Here is a 27,026-nt window from a genome sequence, read left to right as displayed (position 1 = left end):
ACATTTCGCTCAGGTTCTCGAAACGTCAACAACGTTTTTTTTTTACTTGTTTCAAAACTACCTTCGCCCGGCCATCACATAGTGCAAACGACTGATACTCCTACGTTCAAAAAATTTACTATGTACTACTTCTAGTCAAACAATTGTGAAATCTTTGAAAATCGTAATCATGCTCATAAATAACAAAAAGATGCAATTGCGTTCTTGCGATTTTCCAAACAAACAACACCTAGTGACTGTTGTGTAAATGACATTGCAAGAGGCCCTCTTAAAGGCCCTGTAGACTTGAACACTGCGAGTTTTGCGTTACGTTATAATTCATTGTGTCGTACATGTAGTATGTTCAACTTTCTTGTATGAGCCTGCGATCCTTGTGGGCGCCTCGTGGTTGCAGTTGGCCGCCATGTTTGTATAGACAGAGATTTGGTGATTAAAGCCTAGTATTTCCTCAGGCAATCGTCTTCTCTCATTTACAACAGTGACATAGCAGATTTTCCAGGATCGCCAAAACTCCTTGACGAATTTGTCGACTCTTCCAACAGCAAATCAAAGGATTTGTGCACGAGTTAAGAAAAGCAAGAGTTTCTGACCAACTATAGTGGTTATAAGTCTTGATGTCCTGCTCGAAAATCTGGTGGTAATATGTTACAAACAAAACGGGCATGTTAAATAACAAGTACACTCCAACAATGAATGTGATGCTTCTTGTCAGTTTGGCTTCTCTTTGTCTGCGGAGTTTTTCGGTCAACTGTAAGCTGACGGAGTGCACTTGGCGACGATTTCGAAGCAAGGTCACAACGATGCCGATATTTGCTGCCCCGGCAACCAGAAGACAAATAAACCACGCGATCAAATGCATGCCTCTTGATATCTTATTTATTCCCGCCCACTGCAGACTTGTTAAAATGATATTCAAGAACCATATAGCCGCCATGTACTTGAAGACTCGCTTTGATGAAAATACATCGTTGTACCTCGCCTGGAGTCTCACTGCAACGAATCGCTCGTAGCTTACTACGGCAAGCGTCATAAAAGACACCCCACAGCAAAGATAGAAAGCATTAGCATACACAATTCTCACAAAGCACGGAACGGAGAGATGCTGGTTTTCCATGAGTCGGTAAGTGATGTAACCGGGTTGAACTGCAAGGCCAACGAATACGTCTGAGAGCGCCAGACACGCAATCAGAAGATTTGACGGTGTTCGTAGACGGGAGACGATGGCAGCAATGATCAAAAGGTTAGAAAAGACAGCAAAAGGAGCGGCGGTTACATTTATGATAGCTGTTACAAGGTTCATGATGTATCGTTCAGAAACCTTGTGGAACGTTGGATCGGGAAGATGATAACAAGATGAAGCATCATGCGCCATATCTTGAGCCGAAGTGTTGTTGGCCATGAGTAATAAGATATGTCCATCGACAAGACGCTTCAATATTGAGGAAATAGTGCTTTGAGGATATCCAAAAACCACAGATGCTTTATAATCCGAAAATTTAATTTCCATTTAGTTAAAAGACGGTAAGATGTTTTCTTTTGCACCGCTGTGCAAACATGCGGTGCAAGATAAGGTGGGGTTTTGCTTACCCATTCATCAAAGCCATATACTGTTTTGATGACATCCAGTAAATTCGTTTTCTTTATGATTCATTTAATTGCTTGACATATTGGAAACAGTTCAAACAGTTCTGCTGTTAATCTGAACCTGATCTAGAAATTTCCTTAATTAATAAGTTCAAAGGATTCCCAATACCCGCTGACGAATTGAACGAGTCCATAGAGATGTATTTTTTACAACTTTGGTAAAGTGTTTTAGCATAAATTTGACGACTGTTGTTCGATTTTCCTTGGCGTAAATTACATGCCCTGCAACATTGATAAAAATCGGTCAAATGAAATAAAAAAAATCAAGAATAAGTTAGCCGTGGTGGTTCATAATTTGGTTAAAGACGAGGATACCAAGTCGACTTAGTTTTAAAAGTACACAAAGGGCAATTGGTAAAATTAAATTCATCATCACTATATCAGCTTGACACTATTCATTTTCCTGATAAGTTATTTCAACTTTGGAAGTGATCATGACTCGACAGCTGATCTTTTTATCGCTAAGAAATCTCATTATCAGTAAAAAAAAGTTTGCTTTGAAAGGCAGCTGCGCCGAGTCCCAAGCGCATTCTATAATTAATTAAAATATCTTCTTGGAACAGAAAACAGTTCATTTGTCACTCTTCTGCAGGCATGTTACAAATTAGTTAAGAATACAACTCCTGAAAGGTTCCTCTTGTTCTTTTCTACTGAAACCCAGTAGACAGAAGAATACAACGGACTTTTGGCAATCCTATCAGTGAAATGTGAGCTGCTTGCAAAATTGTTTGGCACGGCAACACCTGAGGCCAAAAATATCAGTACCCTTTGTCTGATCTTTTCAGGCTTATTTTAACATAAAAGAAAAACTAAGTGCACGTTTCTAAAAGGAATTGATGTCCTGAAAATTTTTTTATAGAAATTTGTCGAAGGGATTCAGATCCAACTTTTATTAACGAAAAAGGGATCTGTTTTTACTTTGATTGAGTCGCGAGCTTCACTTAAATATTGATGTAATTTCTACTGATTCAAGCCTCTCGCTGTGAAGGTTGCTTGCTTGTTTTATTTCATTGGCGGATATGGAGACTGAGGTTTTGTGTCGTATCGTTCAGTTTAGAGGTATACATTTTAATTTATTTGTACCTATACAAATACAAAATTAAACTTGTGTTTTTTTCTTAAAATTAAACCTTGTTCAGACTGTTTACTCAAACATGCGGTATCTATCTGTTCATCACTGATTGACTCTACTCAATTTTCAAAAGTCTGTCACTGTATCCAGAGATTGGAATTTTTCGATCCGCGTTGTTATTGTTGTTTATTTTGAACGACCGGAAATCGAGCCCAAGTTCTTCCATCTGGAACCGGGAAAAAAAATGTTGCGCACCCCTCGCACATTGGCTCATATTTATAATTTGTTCCTTTTGTAGAAACGACGTGATCAAAAGCTTTGGCTGTTTCCATTCAAAGCACGCTGGTCTTTTCCTAGATGGCGGCTCTAAGTTATTAGATGGCGGCAAATTTTGATAACTTTGACGTCCTTTTGGCGCAGTGTGACTTCACGATTGGCCAGTGACATCACTTATAATTTATATTTTTATCCAACCCTAAATTTTGAGCTCGACACTTATTTTCTGGTTCTTAAATTGTGTAAAAATACTCTCATTAAAAATATTGTTATTGAAGTTATTAAACGTATACTACACAAGAAAAATCTATAGCCTAATTAAATCGTCAACTCCAATCGCAGAAATTGTGCTTACAAAAACCTGTCATGACCCTAGACAAAAGAAGTAAGATTTAAGCCCGCGATACTTTTGAAAAATTAACTTGGTCAACGGTCAGCTTCAAAAAACACATGACCTCGATGAGGTGTACCCTGAGCCTGCGATATGGTCAGGACATGTGATACTGATCAGCGGATATTTTGTTATAACAGCTGTCTATTGACCATAACATGGATGTCTAATATCAAACATACAAGCCGACGTTGACGTTCGTAGTGGTATGATAAGATGGCATTCTGTTCCTCCCGCTCGGGTTGCTTCCCCTCCCCAAGAGTCTGTAGGCGCGGACATGCGTACGCTCACTCAATAACCAATTTTTATCGGCTTCATGGGTTTACCAAATTTCCTTACGCATGGTGCTCCGCTGGCGCTCTTCGCGCGATGGAGCTCCGTTATTAGTGAACATTCGTTCTTTATTTACACATGCATGCACGAGCTGTGGCTTAAGTTTTTACAACGATTTAAAATTGCCAAGACAACGCATTAAGAGTAAACCAATCACGAGTCAAAAATCCAAAAACTTTTTACACGAAAAAGCAAGACAACGCATTAAGAGTAAACCAATCACGAGTCAAAAATGCCAAATGGTTGTGTATTAAGTTATCTATATATTAACCATTATGATACCAATACATAGTCACATATCATAAGTTAATGAAAAGACTAATGATAAAGATGGTGCGGCTTTTTCCCCTTATTACAATTTTTTTATGCAATGATTACTAATGTGTCCTTAACGGATGCGGACGATCACCCGAGAATCAACCGAGGAAAACCTGAATATTACCAAAGATTAAGGAAAATTTTAAGGAACTTGTTTGTCGATTTCAACGATTGCAAAAGATTCTGCACCAGAGATTACCCGATTATTGTCTAAGATTTCCGAGATTTTTCAACGTATTGACATGTGTTACTGCAGGCTAATGGGCTCCTGGTTTAATTTCGTAGATGGCGTAAACGAAAGGATAAACATTAAATAAAAGTAATCTTGGCATATACTTTTTCCAATACAACTCGGATTCGGAAAGCCTTATAACTTTTCAGACTACACTACCTGAGCCTATTCATATACGTGGTACTCTATAGCTAAAAAATATCAATGTATGTTAACTTTATAGTGGTCTGCACTTAGCTGACAGATGCCAGTCAAATAGAGAAACGAATACTTCAAATGAAAACTATATACCTAACACTTCCAACTGGCAGGAGACTGACCAGTTTGCTATTTACAAAACATAAACGAGAAGGTGAACCTTCAGCTAGTCATGTGACAGGGTGAAAGGGTTAAGCCTGGGACATCCAAACAATTTCCGCGCCGCTCGGCCACGCTGCCTCCTGCGTATTCTAAACCGTTTTAACCTGTGTTTAGAGTCATTGTACACCCAGTGAAACTAATGCTGTATTAACCGTATACCTAGTAACACTGCCTACACTGTTATATCTAGGAATGCGCACGTGATCAGTTTCGTCACTACTAAACAAGTGACGTGCCACTCTCTCTGGTATCGCTATTACGCCATGACGAATTTGAACGCTTTTCCAGTAGCAGAGTAATGGATTCGTGCACGAATTAAGAAAAGCAAGAGTTTCTGTCCAACTATAGTGGTTGTAAGTCTTGATATCTTGCTTCAAAATCAGGCGATACAGTTTTATAAACAAAAGTGGCATGTTGAACAACAAATACACTCCAACAATGAATAGGATGTTTCTTGTAAGCTTCAACTCTCTTTGCTTTCGAATACTTTCGGAGATCGTGCTGTGAGGCTGTAATTGGCGATGATGTCGACGCAGAATCAAACCGATTCCAATGTTTGCAAGCACAGAACCCAGAAGACAGAGAAACCATATAATGTAATGTATGCCTTTTGAAATGTCGCTTATTCCTGCCCATTGCAAGCTTGTTAATATAATATTCACGATCCAAATAGCCGCCATAAACTTGAGGACACGTTTTGCTGTAAACACATCATTGTATCTTGCCCGAAGTCGCACTGCTACTAAACGCTCGTAGGTTACAGCACTTAGAGTCATAAAAGACACTCCGCAACAAACAAAAAATGCATTGGAATATATAACTCTTACAAAACAAGGAACGGAACGATGTTGGTTTTCCATGAGTCTAAAACAAATGTAACCTGGTTGTACTGCAAGGCCAACAAATACATCGGAGAGCGCCAGACATCCAATAAAAAGATTTGAAGGCGTTCGTAGACGCGAACTGCTAAAGATAGCGATAACAATTAAAGAGTTGGATATCACTGCCAAAGGAGATGCAATAATGTTGATAATGGCCGTTGCAAGGTTCATGGTGAAACGTTCTGAAACTTTGTCGAAATCGGGATCCGGCAGATGAAAACATGATGAAACAAGCGAGAAGTCTTCAGTCGAAGTGTCATTGGCCATAATTGAATGTCGACTGAATTCTTCTCCCACCGTCGCTATGGATGTGCAAAATGAAGCACTGTCAATGTATACAAGCGGTTCTTCTCTTCAAATTTTCTTACGGTGGATGTCTCTTTTTGATTTGCCTTTTTGATTTGCCTTTTGATTCGACAGATCTTCCTTTCAAAACATCTGCTTGTAAATTTGATCTTTTTAACATGGGGATCGAATGGTTTTAAACAATTGCCTTTTTTGAAACATTAACAATAATGTCGGTTGGATGCGAGTAAGATCATGTTACACTGATTGTTATATTTATGGCGAAGAAGGCGATCGACATTTCACGACCAAAAAAGTCATGATCAATTTATCATGTATTCCTGAAAACGGCCCTATTTAATTAAGCCACCTCTTTAATTTTTACCTAACATCGCTTCGATGTAAAATTAAATTATTACTTTAACTAGTTTAATATTTCCATGTCAATTCGCGGCTCGCGAAAATGCCCTTTCTTACATGTTAACTCACTGAGATTGCTGAAATGAAAGATGTATTTACTTTTACAAGTGTAAATGTTAACCACAAAATTAATTACATACTGACCTTTAAGGTGAATTCAATCATTTTTTCAAAGTTAAAACCAAAAGAAACTTAACATAATTTCAACTTTTACCCTGATCATTTATTAATCCTTAACAGGGCAAGTTTGTTTTAATCCTCTTCAACCGGTCTCTCAATATCCTCAATTTCACCCAGAAAATGTGAATGTTTCTTTATTTGTTGTTACATTAATTTTGCTACTTAAACTAGATTTCCTTCTTTCCACAAAAATCCCCAAAAATCCGAAAAGAGCGTTTTTTCACTGAAAGATGAATTACAAAAACTTTTTTAAAATTTAATTATTGTATCAACTTCCATCTTACTTGCCGAGCGCTGTCAAATTCCTGACAATATGAAATGAAAGTCATTATGTAAACTCGCTGTATATCTTTAGGTTTCACGTTTCTATTTGGCTCACGATTAACACACCGGCACACCAAGCGAGTTTTCTGATTCTACTGTGGAGCTAATAGTTTTCAATTTATTTGTCTTGAGTTCTCTTTTATGTAACCTCCCTCTTTGTGTTTTTGTTTCTCTTTTTGTACGCTGTTCAATCATAGTCAGTGGTTCTATCGTGGCCATAAGCTTGATTCACTTCATCCGTCATAAAGGAAATTGAACTCTTCTACCTCTTCTGTGCTTTATTCTTCAAAGTAAACACATATTTTGCATTGTTAATTTCAATATTGCAATATCTATCTGTCGGTTATTGATTCTATCGCGGCCGTAAGTCTATTCCCAAAAACTTCATCCGTCAGTTAGTAAATTGAACTCTTCTGTTGATGTAATTTTATTTCAAAAGAGATTTCCGGCAAAAAGTTCCTGTCATTCGAAAATAAAACTTGTCGTTCACTGGCGCGCTTTTAAAGCTGTTCTTATTGTTTATCTTTCGTATTGATGTTATTGCTTTCTCGGAAAACGCGTGGTCGGAAGATATGGTCCCGTTCGCACTACTTGCATTATTTCAATTTTAGCAATGGAATAACTGAAAAATCTTCAAATCGATTTTCCAAGATGGCGAATCCAAGATGGCGCATTTTTGCACGGTGTGAGTTCATAATTGACACGTGATCAGCACTTCTGCAAACATTCGGGGATGCTTTAATTATATTAAAGATTCAAAAAATTATAAATTTATGACGTGGAACAGCTAGGGAATAGCTTGCTGCTAAAGAATGCAATAAATAAAGTTAACTGGTTCTGTATCACATGGAACACGACATCGTCAAGTTCTATACTTTGATTGATTGGTGTATAGTACGTTTTCAGGAAATGCTACCCTCTCATGGTTTTTCTCCCAAGCTTTTTCTCTCAAGATTAATATCGCGTGAGATAAAATATTCCGGCAAAAGATAAACAGCACATAAAACACCTTTTGAATTGGTAGATTATGGCATTTTTATTGAGTTTTAAGACATTGTTGAGTTGTGTTTCACCACATCGCTGACGAATTTTCTTCCTATAAATAACTCTAAAGACAGGGTGTATATTACTGAGTCACAATATAAAACAGCCTAGGTTGCCTAGGTTTTTTCTACATCGTTATATTCGTTGTCGTGATACCTCGTGGGCGAATATTTTCATCACAGTAAGGTCCAGATCATTTTAAAATTTGTTGACACATGTGAAACGTGTATAAATGTAAATTACAAAGATATTTCCAAAGAAACCCCCTAAAAAATTAAAAACTTGAAGACCCTTAACAGATGCCGACGATCACCTAAAAATAACTCGAAGACTCGAGGGTCACTCGAAGACTTCTGAGATATGATTTTCTTAAATTAAACAAATGAATATCATTACCTAAGATTTCAGAGATTTACGTGACAGATTAATGATTTGTAGATTCTTAAAAATCTTTTCATATCAAGGTTCCTTCACACGCAATTTGGACGAGGAAAGCATCACGAAGAATGAAAATTTTGCTTTTTTTCAAATAGCACTCGAAACCATTTTTTACCCGTGTTTACATTCATTGTACATCAAGTGACACTTCTGCTGTATTCGCCGCATACTTAGCAATCCCATTGTTATATTTAGGACTGTTCATGTTTTCTTCACTGTGTGCCAAATGACACATTATTCGCTCTGGTATCGTTTTTAATGCACTGACGAATTTGCTGGTTCTTCCAGTAGCATAGTAATGGATTCGTGCATGAGTTCAGAAATGCAAGAGTTTCTGTCCAACTATAGTGATTATAAGAATTAATGTCTTGTTTGAAAATGTAGCGATAAATTTTTGTAAACAAAAGAGGCATGTTAAGCAACAAATACACTCCAACAATGATTGAGATGTTTCTTGTTAGTTTTAGTTCTCTTTGTCTTCGGATATTTTCTGGGATCGTGTTGTGAGCCTGTAATTGGCGATGATGTCGACCCAAAATCAAACCGATTCCAATATTTGCCAGCAGAGAACCCAGAAGACAGAGAAACCATATAATGTAATGTATGCCTTTTGAAATTTCGCTTGTTCCTACCCACTGCAAGCTTGTTAAGATAATGTTCACGATCCAAATAGCCGCCATAAACTTGAGGACACGTTTTGCTGTAAACACGTCATTGTATCTTGCCCGAAGTCGCACCGCTACCAAACGTTCGTAGGTTACAGCACTGAGAGTCATAAATGACACTCCGCAACAAACGAAAAATGCATTAGAATATGTAATTCTTACAAAACAGGGAACCGAACGATGCTGGTTTTCCATGAGTCTAAAACAAATGTAACCTGGTTGTACTGTAAGGCCAACAAAGACATCAGAGAGCGCCAGGCATCCAATAAAAAGATTTGAAGGCGTTCGTAGACGAGGACTGCTAAAGATAGCAATGACAATTAAAGAATTGGATATCACTGCAAAAGGAGATGCAATAATGTTGACGATGGCTGTTACAAGGTTCATAATAAAACGTTCTGAAACTTTGTCGAAATTGGGATCTGATAAGTGAAAACACGATTGGGCATGAGAAAGATCTTGAGTCGAGGTGTTGTAAGCCATCAATGTTCGTTCTTCGAGGGGTCTACAAAAGTATAAACGCAACACTTCCTCCTACGGAGGATTTTCAAGATATGGTTCAGCTAGAACTTGAAATTGTAATATTGATAACCTTTTGGAGGGGTTCAGATCATTTTCATAATAAATTATTATTTGCATCGGAAACATCGGTTCATTTACCACGATTATGCCCTCAACATTTTCTTAAATACAGGGATAGTTGACACTACAGCTTGCCCCTGCTGTTAATACGTTTTTTTCGCCCATTGTTCAGTTACTCAGCTTTTATCTGCTAAACTGGTTGAAAATCAGTTATCTGTTTTGGACGTTTTTGCCGGCGGCTTGCGTTTTTTAAATTGTTCTCGTATTGTGCTGACAGAATGTTACATGGTTCATAGTCTTCTCTTCTTCAAGATGGAACTAGGCCATGCGATTTAAATTATGCTTTCAGGATCAACCGTTGATGCCATGTGAATAAACAAAACAAAGCGAAATTAAGGAAAACGTTTGAAAGATTAATGATTACATTTAATTTAATTACAAGAACGCGAACGCAGCTTCTTGACATCATTTCGCCGTGTTTTGCTGAATTTGGTGATCTCAGTGAAAATAAACTTTAGCAATAGCCAAACGTTTCAAAACTACCACTAGCGCCCAACTGTTTTTTAAGATATTTTGGCTAGGAGCCTAAGCAAGAGTGACCAACTTGACAGCTGAATCGAACAAGTGCCGAAAGATTTATGCAAACGCCTGCCGTGGGTTTTAATTATCTCGAGAACTTTTGTAAATTCTCTTAATTTAATTGAGAGTCTCTAAATTAAAGTGGCACGCGAGTGAGTGTAAAAGCGATACTGGGCACAACACCAATTATCAGCTATTCTTGAAATACAAAAAAAAAAACTAACGCACATTTAAATCTGAAAGTGTGTGGTTTATGTGGCCGTGAAGCTTTAAATATAAATGACACCACCCCGAACTCTTCTTGACTGAAATAACATGGATGTAAACCAAGCTTAAAACCGGCAACCGAAAGCTCTCATCATTGAGTGTTTATCAAAAGCATATCACCGAGGTGATATGCTTTTGATAAAACTTATATTTCAATATATTCTTTGATTAACAGCTACAGTCATGTTAACTTGAGTGCATTTGAGATACTGGATAAACACATCCGCTAAAAGTGTCGAAACAATAAATTTGCCGCTGTCTTTATATGAACGTTTAAAAATTTACATCCACCCTTTCTGAGTAAGACGTATACCGAACTTTATTTCAGTTTCGGAGAAAGGAATTTACAGTGTGTTATTTATAATTTCTGCAAAGAAAATAAAATAGAATTACCCTTACGCATAGCTTAAGTCTTAATAAGCTCTTTTAACTTCACATATAGTCTTTAAAACGAAATAAAAGAAGTTGTGAATGTGCTTTTACAGGTAAACTTAATGTGTCAAGTCCACGTAAGCCATTAATAACTCATATGCGTTAACGTCGTTAAAATTCGGTTAAAAACGGGTCAAAGTTGTCTTGTACCTTGTCGAAGTTAGTTTCCTTGCCAAATTTTCTTGTTCAATAAACTTTTCTTTATTCTGCCCTTCAAGAATAGAGTTTTGTGACACTTCATATTCTATGAAGTTTTTCTTTTTCAGCTGTACCATCAAAGCAGTGAGTTGTCTGTCCGCGGATGAAAAATAATGCCTCGGAAGTGAACATATGTGATTCTTCGTATGTCGATCGATTTTTGTTCTTGCTCCTGCTTGCCGCAAGGCATTGTGAAAAAAACCATAGAACGCAAGGCATTATGGTTAAACTAATGAAAACTGCTGCGCAGCCACAAACGTCGATATTTGCAAAGAAATTCCAAACAATATAAAATAAAGAGCCTTTACAGATGTCAGATATATTTTGAAGACTTCCAATGTTAACCGAGGGTAACTCGAAGACGTTCGAGATATGATGGCTTAAACTACATAAAATTGCCTAACATTTTAACGATTTACATGTCGGATAAAAAGTGTTTTGTAGATTTTTAAAGAATCTTTTTTTATATCAAGGTTTCCTTCCAATGCAATTCGATGAGCAAAGCGTCAGAAGAATTTTCACACATTTCGGTCATTTGGAATAAATATTTTGTTTTCAAAATGGCACTCGAGACCACTGTGTTAAATCCATTGTAGACTCCCAGTGGCACTTCTGCTGCATTTGCTGTATATTTAGTAACACTACTGTTATAGTTAGGACTGTGCATGTTTTCTTCACTGTGTACCAAGTGACACTGAGTTATTCTTTCTAGTATCGTTTTAATGCAGTGACGAATTTGCCGGTTCTTTCAGAAGTAGTATATTTATCTTGTTAGCTTTCACCTCAATTGCTGAGCTATGTCACTTTTTGTCAATATGAAATGAAAGTCATTATGAAACTCGCCAAGTGTCTTCCGCACACCAAGCGAGTTTTCTGATTCTATGTGGAGATAATAGTTTTAAATTTATTTGTCTTCAGTTCTCTTTTATGTAACTTCCCTTTGTGTTTTTGTTTCTTTTTGTACGCTGTTTAATCACCGACATTGGCAGTATCTGTCTATAAATCATTTATTTAGTTCTATCGTGGCCATAGCTTAATTCACTTCATCCGTCATGAAGAAAAATTGAACTCTTCTACCTCTTCTGTGCTTTATTCTTCAAAGTAAACAAATTTTTGCATTGTTAATTTAATATTGCAATATCTATCTGTCGGTTATTGATTCTATCGCGCCGTAAGTCTATTCCCAAAAACTTCATCCGTCAGTTAGTAAATTGAACTCTTCTGTTGATGTATTTTGTTTCAAAAGATATTTCGGAAAAAAGTTCCTGTCATCCGAAAATAAAACTTGTCGTGCACTGGCGCACTTTTAAAGCTGATCTTATTGTCTAAAAATATGGTTCCGTTCCCTAAACTTACATTATTTCAAATTGGGCGCTGGAATTTGTGAAAATCTTCAGGTCGATTTTCCAAGATGGCGAATCCAAGATGGCACATACTAAAATTATTGACGTCATTTTGGCGCAATGTGAGTTGTTAATAGACCAAATTCTTATTCTCGGTATTGGACTGGAACTAGCTTGCAATGGAGGCTAATGCATTTGCAACTGTCCAGTGCATTTTATTTGTTGACACAAAAGAAACGAGTATAAATGTGAATTACAACATATTTTCAAAGAAAGCCCTAAGAAATTAAACTTGAAGACCCTAATTGATGTCGAAGATCGCCCAAAAATAACTCGAAGACTTTCAATGTTTACCTAGGGTCACTCGAAGACTTCCGAGATATGATTGTCTTAAACGAATTGAAATTGCAGAAGACTCTTCAAAGTTTCAAAGTTTCACGTGTCGGATATATAATCTTTTGAAGATTTTTGAAGAATCTTTTAATTTTGTATCAATTAAGGTCCCTCCCATGCAATTTGGAGGAGGGAAGCATTAGGAAGTTTTTCAGACATTTCTGTCACTTGGAATAAAACGTTTTTTATATAGCACTCAAAACCACTTTTTATTGTTTTTTTTTTTTTTTCATTGTACTTCCAGTGTCACTTCTTCTGTATTCTCCGGTCCGTACACTTAAACTGCTAGCTAATGCTGTTTTATTTAACACTGTGCATGTTTTCTTCACTGTGTAACAAGTGACACTGAAAATTTACTGTAAGGTAAAGGTACACAAGGGTAATTGGCAATATCTAAAATGATCATGTACGGGTATTTAGCAACATAATTTGACTCTATAATAACCTTTGCTAGAAGAGATCAGAGACGTTTGACGGCTAATTGGATGGCTCAGTTGACGGTTGACCGTGAAATTGTTCCATTTTAGGCAATTGTCGTTTATGATGTGGATTTAAGCCTGCCATGCCAAGCAATGTACCCATCTAACAGTGAACAACAAAAGCAAACGTACATTCTACTTATTAGAAGAAAGATTAAAAGTCAGGCCGAGTAATAAACCGCCACATCAAATAAAAAATCTTTCGACAAAGCACTTGATAAACGGAAAATGGCGTTCACTTGAATCCACTGTTCATCAACGTTGTCAGTTTTCTGTGAGCTAATACTCATCAAGGTCCAACCGAGTAGACTGTCTTTCATAGAATGGCAAGTAAAGTGGTTATTTTAGTCAATTCTGTAAAGGATGGCAAGAGAAAACCAACAGTTTTATTTTAAAGCGGAGTCCTAGGGTTCGTAGGATGTTGTTATTCGTTCCAACCAGCTGTGTTCTTTGTACTTTCAGTCTCCTGCAGAATGTGCTTCTTTGGTTAAGATCTACAAATTATAACACATTTCTGGCGTATTAATTGCCCACTCGTCAAAATTATTTCCAAAGGCGTGACGTTAAACATTTTGCTTAGTAGGGTAGGTATCACGAAAACGAAAACAGCCATTTAGTTTCATTCAAACAATAGCTGCGTTTGGATTTAAAAATCAGCTTTTCAATGAAAAATCAAATACAAAAAGGCCAAAAGGCTAGCCAAGCGAAACATGAATAAGTTCTAGCGCAGGTCACTGGAATAAGAAGTTGAAAGATGTCGGAGCTTTTTTCCGTGCTGTATTTCTGGGTGGCTTTCGTAGCTTTACTTCTTCCTTTGGCTTCAGGTAGGCAAAGTATTATCTGTAAATTATTGCGTCTACAAGGTAAAGTTTGGGCCGGGAAATTTGTGTAAATGTGCTTTCTGTAGTGATCTCATAGCGAAGAAAGGTCAGTCGGCTTTTCCTTTCAAAATATACGACACTATGCTGCAAAATCAAATGATCTATTCCATAAGCAGAGATACAATCAATGTAAAGTTTTATTTACATTGCAGTAGTTATCACTTTTTTATAGCTAAGTAGCACGAAACGTCGAAAGTTTATTTTGTTTCTCACCAACATAATTATCTTTTGTAAATAAATTCTGTTCCTGCTCATGGCTTCACTTCATATGACCGGCTCTTCTATTCCTTTAGCTCTCAAGCAACTTCGTCTCAACCGTTGGTTTCACTTCAAAGACTGATCAACAGGCTTGCATAAGATTTTAATGTAGGGCAAAGCTAGTTCAGTTAAAAACGCCTTTTGTACTTAACTAGATAATGAATTAACTGGCCAATGCATCCTTGTTAGAGTTTAATTTGTATGCTAGATTTCTTGACCGTGCATACAGGAAGGCGTTCTAAATTAAAGAGTTCCTGTTTTATGAGCTCGTCAGTCTGTTTTCAGTATTCTCCAAGCAGGCGTCGTATCGATATGCAAAGTATTTAGCAAAGATTTTCTTAACACTTGACTTAGTTTTTCTTTTTGAATATATTTACATTGTGACTTGTTTTTGTCAGAAGTGCAATGAAACGTACAAAATATGTGGGATGTGGAATTATTAGGGTTTGGTAACTTCTCTTTAAAAAAGTTACATATTGTTTTCAAACTCAAAACAAAACTGAGGTGAACAGTATGATCTAATGTTTCTGAAAGCGTTTATGCGGCAGCAAGAGAAAATAAGAAGACCCTGCGATAGTGATTTTGTCATTACTTTTATAACGTGATGCCGCCTGCCAGCCTTTGGGAAGTTATAACAATGTTCATTGTATGAGTCAATTGTCTTTTATCCAGTGATAATCAAATTAAGTGCGCTGCGTAAGTAGATACAAGCTGGGCTTAACTCACTTGCTGAAACATGTAACTAAAACTTGAAATGAAACACAACATATCACGCATGTAATTAGTAAATAAAAATAAAAGTAAAGCCCCGAAAAAAACCCACAGTAACAAGCAGCATAATAAAACATGTTGACTATTTATAACTAAGCAACAACTTGGCAAAAGCTTAGAACTGAAAACTAATTACTACATCAAAGGGTCTTGTTTCAGCCAAAATCCATAAAACTCGTCACGCAAAGTACGAAACCAAACTTAGCTTCCACTGGTTTTGCAATGCAAGGTTTCACATGAGCGATTTTTTGAATTTTTTCAGTAGCTGGTTACTATTGCCAAAGAGAAACAAGGGGAGTTGCAGATGGAGTTACGTGTAAAAGATTGGGTCCACAAAAAATAAGAAAACTTCCATGACCCCCCACTAACTATCTTGAAACTCTCATGCCCCCCCCCCAAAAAAACACCTAAAACTTTTCTGCCTCCCCCCCCCTATGATTTAGTCAGCACCCCCCTAAAAAATAAATAATGAACACTCCCTTAGATGTTGGTGAATGTGACAACCGAGCCTGTGCCCAGAGAGCCAAACCACTGGCGGCTCATATGATAGACCTCTATTGCAAATCAGACCAATATGCTAAGCTGACATTATTGTTACTTATAAATTCCGCAGAGGTGTGTGATACATATTCATTCTTTGATTTTATATCACAGGAGACTGTGTTAATTTGGATCTTGGAATGGAAAGTGGATCAATTCAAGACAGTAATATAACTGCTTCTTCTGTACAAAGTGTCAGCACACCAGCCAAGAATGGTCGACTGAACTTTGCATCAGGATCATCATGGTGTGCAGCAACAAGTGACACTAATCCATATCTACAGATTGATCTACAAACACTTCATATCATCTGTGCTGTGTCCACTCAAGGGAATTCTCAAGCTGATCAGTGGGTGACAAACTACACTCTACAGTCATCTACAAATGGTTCAACCTGGACAGATTATACAGAAATGGGACAAGTTATGGTAGTATTTTTTTTAAATACACAATATAATTCAGGCAGGCATTTCATGTAAACCCTTATTTGTTAAGTGCATTGTCACTGATTGGTATTAAAAAAATGTTAGTGTTGGTAATTTTCATGCAAATATGTTATGTTACAATTTGGAGTCTGAACTTCTTATCCATTTTTGTCTTTTTATTTTTATTTTTTTAATTTTAGACTCTTAGGGGAAACAAAGACAGAAACTCAGAGGTAAAGCACATTCTTTATGAAGGTGTTTTATCAAAGCATTTGAGATTTCTGCCTGGAACTTACCATGGTGGTGTATGTATGAGAACAGAAGTGTTTGGAGTGAAGCTTAAACCAGGTGAATACAGCTTTAATACTACTTCTGCTACCATGAAAGGTGCCGTGGCATAATGGTTAGCTTGCTGGACTCTAGAAAGAGTGGTCTGGGCTTGAGCACCAGGGCAGCTAAAGGGTCATTTTGGTGTGCTCTAAACTGAAAGATACTACATAATTCTCAGTGTCTCTTAATTTTCCACCAGGAGTTTAAATGTGGTTTATACGGCAAACTATTAAGGCAGCCTGACACAATATGTTGTACTTACATAATCACAACATAATCACATATATCTTGTTACCATGGTAACATCATCCGCTTCAGTCTTGTTTTTTTTTGCTTTGCACCATAGAAGTACCATTTCTAACTTTGTTATGCAAAATTAACTGCCTTTTAACTTGACACACACAATGCCAGCAATGTTGTAAGGCTACGTACTGCACCACACATGGGAGTATGTACATGTAGCTGGTGTTTGAAAGAACAAGAATAGGGAACACACTTATTCATGCATATACATGTACATGCATGGCAATATGATGGTATATCTTAACAAACTGTTTTACATGTATTTTTAAAATTAATTGTCCAGAGATATCCCCCATTTTTGATTTGTCGTCATGCTATATTGTACACCATGTTATAATTATGGCAATATAACTCATAATTATGTGCATCAACATCTGAAATGAGATATTACAAAGGCGAAAACACTTGATGTCCTCATTTCATTGTTCTGAATAAGTTTGATGTATTTTTCACATCATAAATATAATATACTTTGAATACAAGAACAACATAAAACAAAAAAAAATATCGTACAGTCGGCAAATGCCTTTATAGCTAATGTTGTCAAAAGACAAAGTCCTAAATAAATAAATAAATAAATAAACAGTTCCAGGAAAAAGCTCTACCCACTCCAAGTTTAGGGAGATCAAATTACTACAGTGTTTAAACAAAATGTGGGATGGCCACGGTGACCAACAGTAACTTAGCACACTTCACTACAAATGGAGTTGTCTGGGTTTGAGCCCGGGCCGTGCATGGTCTCTGTGTTGTGTTCTTGGGCAAGACACTTTACTCTCACATTGCCTCTCTCCACCCAGGTGTATATATCGGTACCAGTCAGTTTAATGCTGGGGGTAACGCTGCGATGGACTTGTATCCCATGCAGGGTGGAGTAGAAATACTTCCAGTTACTTCGAATTCATGATACTGAAATTGGGATGAGGCCCAGCCTGATGGGCCACTAGGCTCGAAGGCAGACCTTACCTTTTGTAATAAAACAAAAATGTATAGAGTCCATATGCTTCGACTGGATACTCCTGGGACTTGTGTAGGTAAACCAGTCTTAGTGCCACCATACTTGAATATCTATTTAAAAGTACATTAAGTACAGCACACGTTAAAAGTACCTTGGCCTATCCCCCCCCCCCCCTCCCCTCCCACCAAATGCGAATTAAAAAATCAATATAGGAAGACTTTCCTTTTATGAACTCATACCATTCAGAGACACCTGTCAATGTTGTTGTTTTCACTGATACACAGAGAATCTTGCTCTTGTAAGGCCCACAGATCAGTCTTCAACATACGTCAACGATTTTATTGGTGTTGCTAAATCAGGAAGAGCAGTGGATGGAAATCCTGATCCTGATATGCGTAACAGACACTGTTCGCATACCAGGAAGGACAACCCCAGCTGGTGGAGCGTGGATCTGGGTTCAGATCACGTGCCAGTCTCTGAAATACACATCGTCAACAGGTTCACAGGTCCCCAGGAAAAAAATAAAGACTTTAAAATAACCTTGGGTGAGTAGTATGCTTTGAATAAACTGCTTTTTAAAATTACCGTACCCAAATTCGAAAGTAGCCAATCAGAAGCGCGATCTACTGTCCTGATATCCTACGATATCATCACTGACCTGATATGCCACCATATCACGGTCACCATGAAGTAAAGTAGTGTTACTGTACGATGAAATGAAAAGAGGTTTTACCAATAAAACAGAACTTTGTAATTTAAATTTAGCGGTGTTTAGCGGTCGTAAAAAGAGAAAATCTTTCCCGCCAAAACTAAACTTGAGCGTGCTCACCAATTGCGCGATGTTTGCTGACGAGTACTGAGACCGCATTCAGACTGAAAAAATGGAGTCGGATTTTCCAATTTCGCTTATTTTGACTCTAAATTAGCGAATAAAACTCTAAAAAACGAGTGGAAATAAAGGCAGAAGAGGAACTTGGTAAAAGTGTTGAGACAGTCGACACATGAGTACGTACCTGCAGCATGGCTTAACAGAGCGATAAAAACCGGATTTTTGGCTACATTTGGGTACGGTAAATACCTAATAGTCCTTTTGGGGCGGCCATCGTTTGGTCTCGCCATGGGTATTTTGGCTCGACTACGTCTCGCAAAATACCCATGGCTCGACCAAACTCGCCTGATATGCCGCAGCGTACAAAAGTACGATTAGGTATAAATATCATGGGGTAATAGTAAATAAGTAAAAATTTTACAGTACACAGCCTTGTACACGTACATAGGACCTTATTAACCATATACCGTATTTAGCTACATAACTGTACCTCACAGTAATATCCAACGCCAACAACGTAATATTTTCAAGTGTTGAGTGGACAACTTGCGCAAACTTGTTTATCTCCTGAACAGTAGACTGCAAAACAGTCGTTTTTTTCTGTAAAGTCGTTGGAAAAAGTTCTTATCGAAGGAGCCAAGCGCCCAACGTTGAGGCGCGAAGCGCCGATGTCTCTCCCCAGTCTCACTCACAGTTTTGATATTGGCTCCAGACCTCTCGCTCTCGTTCGAAGACCGAGCGCGTTCGCAAAAGATACGACTGTTTTGCAGTCTACGTAAACACTACTTTTTTAGAAATAATAATTATTGTACTTCTACGTATTTCACTGTAGTCAGTTATTTCTGTTTCAGTTAATTCTCTCTAACTAGCTATTTTTCCCAGCTACTTATTTTTTTCTAAATAGACAGCTTATCTGACGAAAACAAATACCTTGAACGTGTTGTCTACAACAACTACCTTTCATGTACTCTTGCACTAACACGAAAAAGGTTAATACAGAGAGCAATTTAATAGAACAACTACAACGCTGGCTTCATAAGACGAAACAGTCACCGAACTACTAAAACTACCGAAACAAACAGAAACCCGACATCTGTTACTACAGCGACTATACCCTACATCAAGGGCACTTCTGTGACCATTGCGCAAAATATACGACCGTACCAATTTCTCACGCCTAGTCAAAAAATGTGAGTTATTGAAACTCGCAAACCCATAACTACGTTACGGAATTTACTGACCAAAAAAACGTTAAAGGGGATGAACCTAATGACAGACAAGGAGCGGTCATATAGAGTCTCGGTATTTTTAGGGATAATGGATATTTGTCCCCGAAATTTTAGGGATAATTGAGATAATTCCCCCTCCCCTCCCCCCCCCCCCCAAAAAAAAAAAAAAAAAAAAAAAAAAAAAAACAGGGTTCGAAAATGACTCAAAATGATTTTATTTGACAAACGGCGAACGAATTGAAACTGACCGATTAATGTTGAAAAACTTTCCATAAGTCTTATGGTTAATAACAGCATGGCTTAACTGAGCAATTAGCTTCAACGGCTTCAACGGACCAGACATAACATAGACTGCAACAATATTTCAATTTAACGTTGAGATGACTTCCGCTCAGGTTGTTGTGACGTCAGCTACCAGCAACAGTTCGTTTTAGAAATACTTCCGCCTGGGCGATCACACTACACCAACCTACTGATACTCCTGGGTTCAAATCATTGTTTTAATAAATTCAATTTATATATACTTTAATTATTGCAGTTGAAACGCAAATATTAGTTCAAAGTTCATGTATTGTGTTGTTTGATTGGCTTTTATTTGAATTTCTGTAACATAGTATATAACATAGAAACAGCTGTTCTGGTTGCATTCCTTGTAAAGAAAATTAAGCTTAATTGTTGGAAGGAAGTCTTGTATGATATATCTGTGAAAATAAATTAACCATAACAATGTATTATCACTTAAATTCATGACGTAGTCACGACGTTTCGATTGCTAGTTTTTCATGAGGTGACAAGGTCAGCTTGTTTTGCACAACCCCATAAATCATGATACTCTGTGATTGGTTGGTTTTCGGCAGCTGATATTGGTGCATTTTGATCCTCTCAGCTGTTCTGGTGGGTTATTCCCTTGGTGGTTTGCCCCAACCAGACCTCCACCGTTTTACAACACGCTTTCAACATTAGACACCACCTGCTTAGGAATTAAGTGTATTGATCGTGATCCTTATTGGTACTCCACTTGGGTCAAAGAGGCAATTCACATAAAACTTCACCCTAACAACATCAACGGGGATAATGGAATTCAAAATTCCAGAAGTATGGAAGCCCATGATCGAGAAGCACAACAACAGGAGAAGTGTACAATGGCGAGCCACCGAGAAAACAACCCACCGGAACAGTGGGGATCGAAATGCATCAATCAGACCTGTTGAAAACCATCCAATCACAGCGGACTGCCGTGCTTTATAAGCTGTTACGGGTAACTAGTCAGAACTGTTTTACAACAGTTAATTGTTACTGAAAAATTACTAAAACTGAAAAACAAACAAATTGAAAATAAATTGCAACATATTTCAATGACAGGTAATTCAAGCATTGTGACAAGCAACCCTCGGTGTGTGGGACTCTACAGTTTTATTCAGTTCAAAGCATCAGCTCTGTGTTTTGCTAATCCACTGAAGACTGGCAGATATGTTGGTATAATGACCACAAAGGAACAAAGCCTCCAGCTTTGTGAGGTGGAAGTTTACTCACGAGGTATCTCAACATAATAGTGCTGAATGATAAAGATATTAAATAGATTTAGCCAAGTCTAAAAGCGAAGCTCCCCGATTATTTACTTCGCCCTTTTCGTAAATCCGAATTTACTGACCGATAAGAGGAAAAATATAGCACTTGAGCCCGCGATCCAATGGAAACAATTAGGTGATAAGGTGATTTTTTTTTGGTTACTCGGTCAGCGGTAAACTTCAAAAAACATTCGACCTCGATGAGCCCTATATGTGAGCCCGAGATATGGTCATGTGATACTGGTCAGCGGATACCTCGTTTTGACAGCTGTCAATTGGCCATGACATGAATGTCCAATATCAAAGATGTAAGCTGACGTTAACAAAATCTTTTTTCTGGGGTATGGCCGCCATGTTGCACGACGTACGTCGTACGTGCCCGCGAACCGTGCCGCTAGCCATGATGACCATGAAAACTCAAATACATGGTTCTGTTAATTTTCTATGGGTATGGGGCTCTGCTCTGCGGCCCTTCGGGCCGCTGGGAGCTCCGCTAATAATAATTCCTTACTTCCCATTGGCACCTGAAAGAAATCGCTAACTGCCTAATTGGCACTTATGCTTGCTCTTGGCGTTCATTTTCACTACAAATTCCTTTTAGGTTTGTATCATGAATCCAGTTTTTACAAATTTATTAATTTTTTAACACCATGAAAGAGACATTTGTAAATAAAACAAAGATCAGCTTAAAATTAACAATTGCGTGTTAAAGTTATTTTTAGATCGGTTTTAAGTCGAAACATCTTCGGATCTTCATCGGCAATCTTCGGCAATCTTAGGATTTCTTCGGAAATTTTCGGAAAATGTTCGGAAACATTCCTACGACCTTCGGACAACATTTTGCAAACCTTCGGAAATCTTCGGAAAATGGTCGGCAATCTTTGGAAAATCGTCAAAAACATCGTAATTAGTAGGTTTATATAATAAACAGAATATTACATGGTTGCTTGGAGATATGAAATTTATCTTCTCGTGTTCAAATCGATAAATTTCATATCTCCGCGCAACCATGTAATATCCTCTATATATAAGATTATAAGTAATCTTCTCAAACAAAACGAATCGAGTTTTGCAGAAATTTTGTTTATACCTTTAAGTTTTGCAAGAATATTTTTTTTCAGTCAAACACAAGTTCCCAACGATATCAGGGCTTGTTGATTTTTCCCCTCTTGTTAATTTGGCATGATTTTCCCTTAGGAATTGTCCTTCCCAACCCCCTTAACTCGCCCTCTGAAAAAAAAATGTTCCATACGTAAGAGGAGCATTGTTTGTGCATTCTGAATGTCTTTATTACAAAGGGCTGTGGTTTTAATCCAGTGTCTTGATAGTTTTTTTAATGATGTTTAACTGATTCAAGAAAATCTGGCGTTTGGCAAGCAAACAAACCAGAGTAGTACAAAGTGGGATGGTCAAAGTAGCAGAGGAGTAGATGGTATTAGTTTAACAAACTATGCCGAAGGATCGTGTACACATACACAGTTAGAAGATGAACCCTGGTGGAGAGTGGACCTGGGACAAGTGGAGCCTATTTCTGAAGTGTACATAGTCAACAGAGGAGATGGTAGCTGGGGATACAGATTGTCCGATTTTGAGATCAGAGTGGGTAGGTTATATATATGCATTTCTGATATTGCCTTTTGATACAGTTGTACAGTCAAACCTGTCATAATACGGAAACCTCCCGTAAGCAGATTCGACGAAGGCTAGCTCTCAAGGACAATAAATTTTCTCGCCTAACAAAGCTACTCGGCAAAGGCCTCCAAAGCTACTCGACAGCTTCGTTGATGTTCGGTGACATTTGACAAAATTTTGGAGGTATTCGCGCCAGTCCCTTACAAGAGCGAGTATACATAAGAGCCCTGCATCTCATTTCGGCCCAGTTCGCGTAAGAATCCTTCGATTCTGTTACCTGATGTGTTGTAATAGCAAATGTTCAAACTCTGTTTTGGCCGCTGTCTTTTAAGCTTAAACATTTCTTCGACGCCTATACACTTCTGCAGCTATCCAGTCTCAAGTCCGGCTCTATCTGGTAAAGTAGCGTCGTGTATTTATCTCGTGTATTTATATCTCTCTTTTATCTCTTTCGGGTTTGCATAGTGCTTTCCACTCCTTCAGCTTCCCTTCAATTTGTACACTGGTTTGTTTCGTTCGTTCCGGTGAAACTTATGTTTCGTGTTGTTTGCCTCACAAACAATGGGTTTTGTGAAGTGCTTTTATTTGGCTTTGTTGTTTTTTGATCTTTTTTGTTATGCATAGTTTGCCTTTCAAATTTCGTCTTTGAGCAGTGCTATTCCCTAGGCGCCCATTTTTTTAATTTCATTGCGTGAGTTTTTTCAATGTGGTTTCTTTGTGCGTTTCTCGCCTTCCAACATAGGTTGGTGGAGTTCAGTTCAGTGACCCAATTTCCAAGTTTTGAGTTTGCACGCTGGAAGATTTTGTAGCTCTCTAGTCTAGGTTGGATTAAAATGGTTCCCATTGTCTCCCCTCGTTTATTGCCCTAATTATTACTTTTAATCTGTTGTTTTCCTGTCATGTTTTCTATTCTGCGTCATTTGCATCTAATTTGGTATCATTTCGTTAGCTTTCTTTTGTTTGCCAGCCACTTCGCAGCTTCTTTTGTTTTTTTCTTTTCGCCACCGTATTGTTTTACATGTTTTGCTTTGGCATATCTGTTTGGGTTTTCTTGACAGCAGAGTTCACTGTTTTTACACGTTTCGATTTTACTGCCCTATTGTCCCGGGCCATTTTCTTTTATTTTCTTCCCACGGTAGCCTAAAAGGGTGTCTAATGCCCTAGTCGGATTGCTGACGCTCAGTCTGCCATCCCTTGGGTGGGTTCTCTCGCGCATTTCCAGCGCCAAATATTTTTGTCCTATGCCATGTGCATTTATCCTGGATTTTCTGTATATTTAGTTCTGCCGCCCAAGGGAAGGCATTCTGAGTGTCCTCAGTTGCTTTATGATTTGTCTTTGTGGAAAAGTGCTCGGCTTTAGGCCGGGGAAAGCGAACTTTTGCTTAGATAACTGCGCGTCCTGTCCATGACCATTTTTTTTTTCCTTTTCTTGCCATGGTAGCCTGAAATGGTGTCTAATGCCCCAGTCGGATTATTGACGCTCAGGCTGCCATCCCTTGGGTGGGTTCTCTCGTGTATTTTCAGCGCCAAATCTTTTTGTCCTGTGCCATCTCATTTATCCTGGATTTCCAGTACTTCAAGTTCTGCCACCCAAGGAAAAGGCAGTCTAGCCTCAGCTATTGTATGGTTTGTTTGTGTGACAAAAAGTGCTCAGCCTTAGGCCGTGGATAGCGAACTTTGGCCCCTGGAAGTGTCTTGCTAGCCTTCGTCGTCAGTTATGGGTTGCTGGGTAGGATTTTTCTGGTTTGAGTTTTGGGTCTTTGGGTTTGAGTATCAGCGATGTCTTGGGTCATCTGGTTTTGGTCATACATGAGCCTCTGGCTCGGACACTGAGGGTAACCTCGTCCCGCGTATGGACTTTAAAATTGTATTTACATTTACATTTTTTTTTTACATGTAATACGCAGACTTCTGGGTGCGGGAGCATATTTCCATCTCTTATTAGCGAGCGTGAAAGGGACTGTCGCGAATAGACCCTAAAACAAGAGGATTTATTTGTCACCACTGCATTTTCACCGCGCGAGCCCCCTTTCCTTCAGACGATTGATTCTCAGCCACAAGGCTCCTGTGGCAATTATAAACAAACAGGACCGCTCTTAGGATTAACTCATTTAAGTCCACCGAAATATTAGACGTCTTTTCACCCGATATTTCAATCAGGGGCTGTGTTTATCCTTTCCAGAGATCGCGGTTTAAAATAATAAACTAGAGGTCCCGAGTCCTAAGTTTCACTGTACTTCACCCTGATAGCCGTCCCATACTCTACTGTTGCCCACCTCCCACGAACGAGGACGTTGGCCTTTAGGAGGATGATAGATAGATAGCTTAAGGACGAACAAATGTATGCCGAGAACCAATTATTTTAAATTTTCGGTATTGTACGGTTCTTTTTCTTTTTAATATTTTAACCTTTCTCTTAGGAACAATAGTCAGCAGTGGGGGTGTGACCAACCCTAAGTGTGGTGGTACTTACAGAATTCCTGAAGCAAAAGGTTTATCATTCTTCTGTCGTCCAGCTTTGTATGGAAGATATGTGACAATCAGAAGTTTTTTACTAAATGAAGCGTTGTCAGTCTGTGAAGTTGAAGTGTATTCTGAAAGAAGAGGTATGGTCTTTGTATGGTGTTTGTAGGTTGTATTTGTTTCTAAATCTTTAGTACACCTGATCCTTTTAATAATCATCGTAATAAACACTAAGAATGGTTGCCCAACTTATTAGCCAATGGTGGTTATTTTGGGCAGCCATGCACTTTATTTTATTTTATTTTTGTCTGTATTGTAAATTTAATTTAATTAAGGGTGTGCATAAAGTTGTTGATGTTGTTGTTGTTGGTAAATAGTTATTTTGATTATGATGACGATGTTGATGTTGGTAGCAATGATTTCTTTCAGTTTTAATTACTATTAATAATATATAGATTTTCATTAAATATTAAAATGCATTATGGATAAAATATTATGATGACTGTCCGTGTAGCTTGTTTTATGTAAAAAATTAAAAAAGAACCTTAAAGGTATAATTACAACAAACACTTCAAAAGCTTAATTCCATTTCAGCATGCCAAATCCAGGCCCTTGGTGTGTCCAGCAGTGATGCATTTCCAGACAACAGCTTCTCAGCCTCATCATCAAGGAGTGGTAATGAAGCTTCCAAAGGTCGTCTGAATGGAGATGGTGCCTGGTCACCCAACACTGACAGCAATGCTAATGACTATTTACAAATTGACCTGAAATATAAGTTTGTTATCTGTGCTGTAGCTACTCAAGGAAAGTCAAATGCTGATCACTGGACAATAGAGTACAATCTCCATTTGTCTCTAAATGGCAATGATTGGGTTACCTATCAAGAAAACAATGTTGACAAGGTTGGTTTGAGTTATATTTAAGGTGGTCAGCTAAATAGTCTAGTCCACATACACCAAGACGTGAAAAAAATCATCCATGGGATTTTGATAACCAGAATTCTTATTCATCGTGGTAAAGGAAAAACCGACATGTAAATATTGCTGCCTTGTCTGTATTGACTTTTCTTGTTCATAAATCATGTATGTGGTTTTTAACAGTGATAATAATAAACAGCCGGTGTTTTTACTTCAGTCTTTATATAAATTATATATGCATTGTATAAATGTATTGGCCAGTCTTTCCTTATGTTAATGATACGTACCGAATTTAGAAATTTATCTTATTACTAAACAGTTATCATAAACTAAAGATAAGATATACGGATTGGAATATTGACATACGTTTTGATTGATTGTGTGGCAACTCTGATGTGTTTTCACGACGTGCATTATTTTGGTACTGTCAACAACGGGCGGCCCAAGCAAAAGCTGTGAAACATCTAACATCACATCGCTTAATAGTGATCACGGTTGATAATGCAATCTATGATAATTATGTCTCAGGAAACAGGAATACTAGAAACTTCTTAAATGAAAGTGCCTTTCCTTGTCCCCCCCCCCCCCCCCCCCCCCCCCTTCCTTATTTCCATGATGTATTGTCTGCAGTGCGCTTACTTTGTCGGACCTGTTTACATGGAGGTAGGGTGCCCCGGCTAACCGAGTTACCCGGCTAGAAGGGATGAGACATAGCCCGCCTTTACATGCAGAATTCACAGCCCTTCTACCCGAGCTGAAACAGCGCCATATAAGCGTGTCACAGCGTGG

The 27,026-nt window shown here is 38.0% G+C and overlaps 3 protein-coding genes and 1 pseudogene across 3 annotated transcripts; 1 reads left to right on the top strand and 3 right to left on the bottom strand.

Annotated features, from left to right (window-relative positions):
- Positions 1-284: 284 nt before the first annotated feature.
- Positions 285-1,399, bottom strand: LOC144637454 (adenosine receptor A2b-like). The gene has a single exon (XM_078496510.1). It carries the CDS (start codon positions 1,397-1,399, stop codon positions 467-469), a length of 933 nt encoding a protein of 310 aa, XP_078352636.1. The 3' UTR covers positions 285-466.
- A 3,343-nt stretch (positions 1,400-4,742) lies between these two features.
- On the bottom strand, positions 4,743-6,209 carry LOC144639115 (sphingosine 1-phosphate receptor 1-like). The gene has a single exon (XM_078498365.1). The coding sequence runs from the start codon at positions 5,772-5,774 to the stop codon at positions 4,743-4,745; it is 1,032 nt and encodes a 343-aa protein (XP_078354491.1). The 5' UTR covers positions 5,775-6,209.
- A 1,654-nt stretch (positions 6,210-7,863) lies between these two features.
- LOC144639419 (melanocyte-stimulating hormone receptor-like) lies at positions 7,864-9,346 on the bottom strand (annotated as a pseudogene).
- A 4,524-nt stretch (positions 9,347-13,870) lies between these two features.
- On the top strand, positions 13,871-26,243 carry LOC144639113 (uncharacterized). Its single transcript, XM_078498364.1, has 8 exons — positions 13,871-13,960; positions 15,701-16,014; positions 16,212-16,359; positions 17,884-18,144; positions 21,020-21,193; positions 22,583-22,828; positions 25,278-25,463; positions 25,915-26,243. Exons 1-8 carry the CDS (start codon positions 13,891-13,893, stop codon positions 26,241-26,243), a joined length of 1,728 nt encoding a protein of 575 aa, XP_078354490.1. The 5' UTR covers positions 13,871-13,890.
- The last annotated feature ends 783 nt before the right edge of the window (positions 26,244-27,026 follow it).

The sequence above is a fragment of the Oculina patagonica genome, chromosome 14 (assembly GCF_052425735.1).
Source record: "Oculina patagonica isolate OP01 chromosome 14, crgOcupat, whole genome shotgun sequence".
Taxonomy (NCBI): domain Eukaryota; kingdom Metazoa; phylum Cnidaria; class Anthozoa; order Scleractinia; family Oculinidae; genus Oculina; species Oculina patagonica.
The sequence above is the reverse complement of the archived record's forward strand: the minus strand, read 5'-3'. Positions and strand labels throughout refer to the sequence as shown.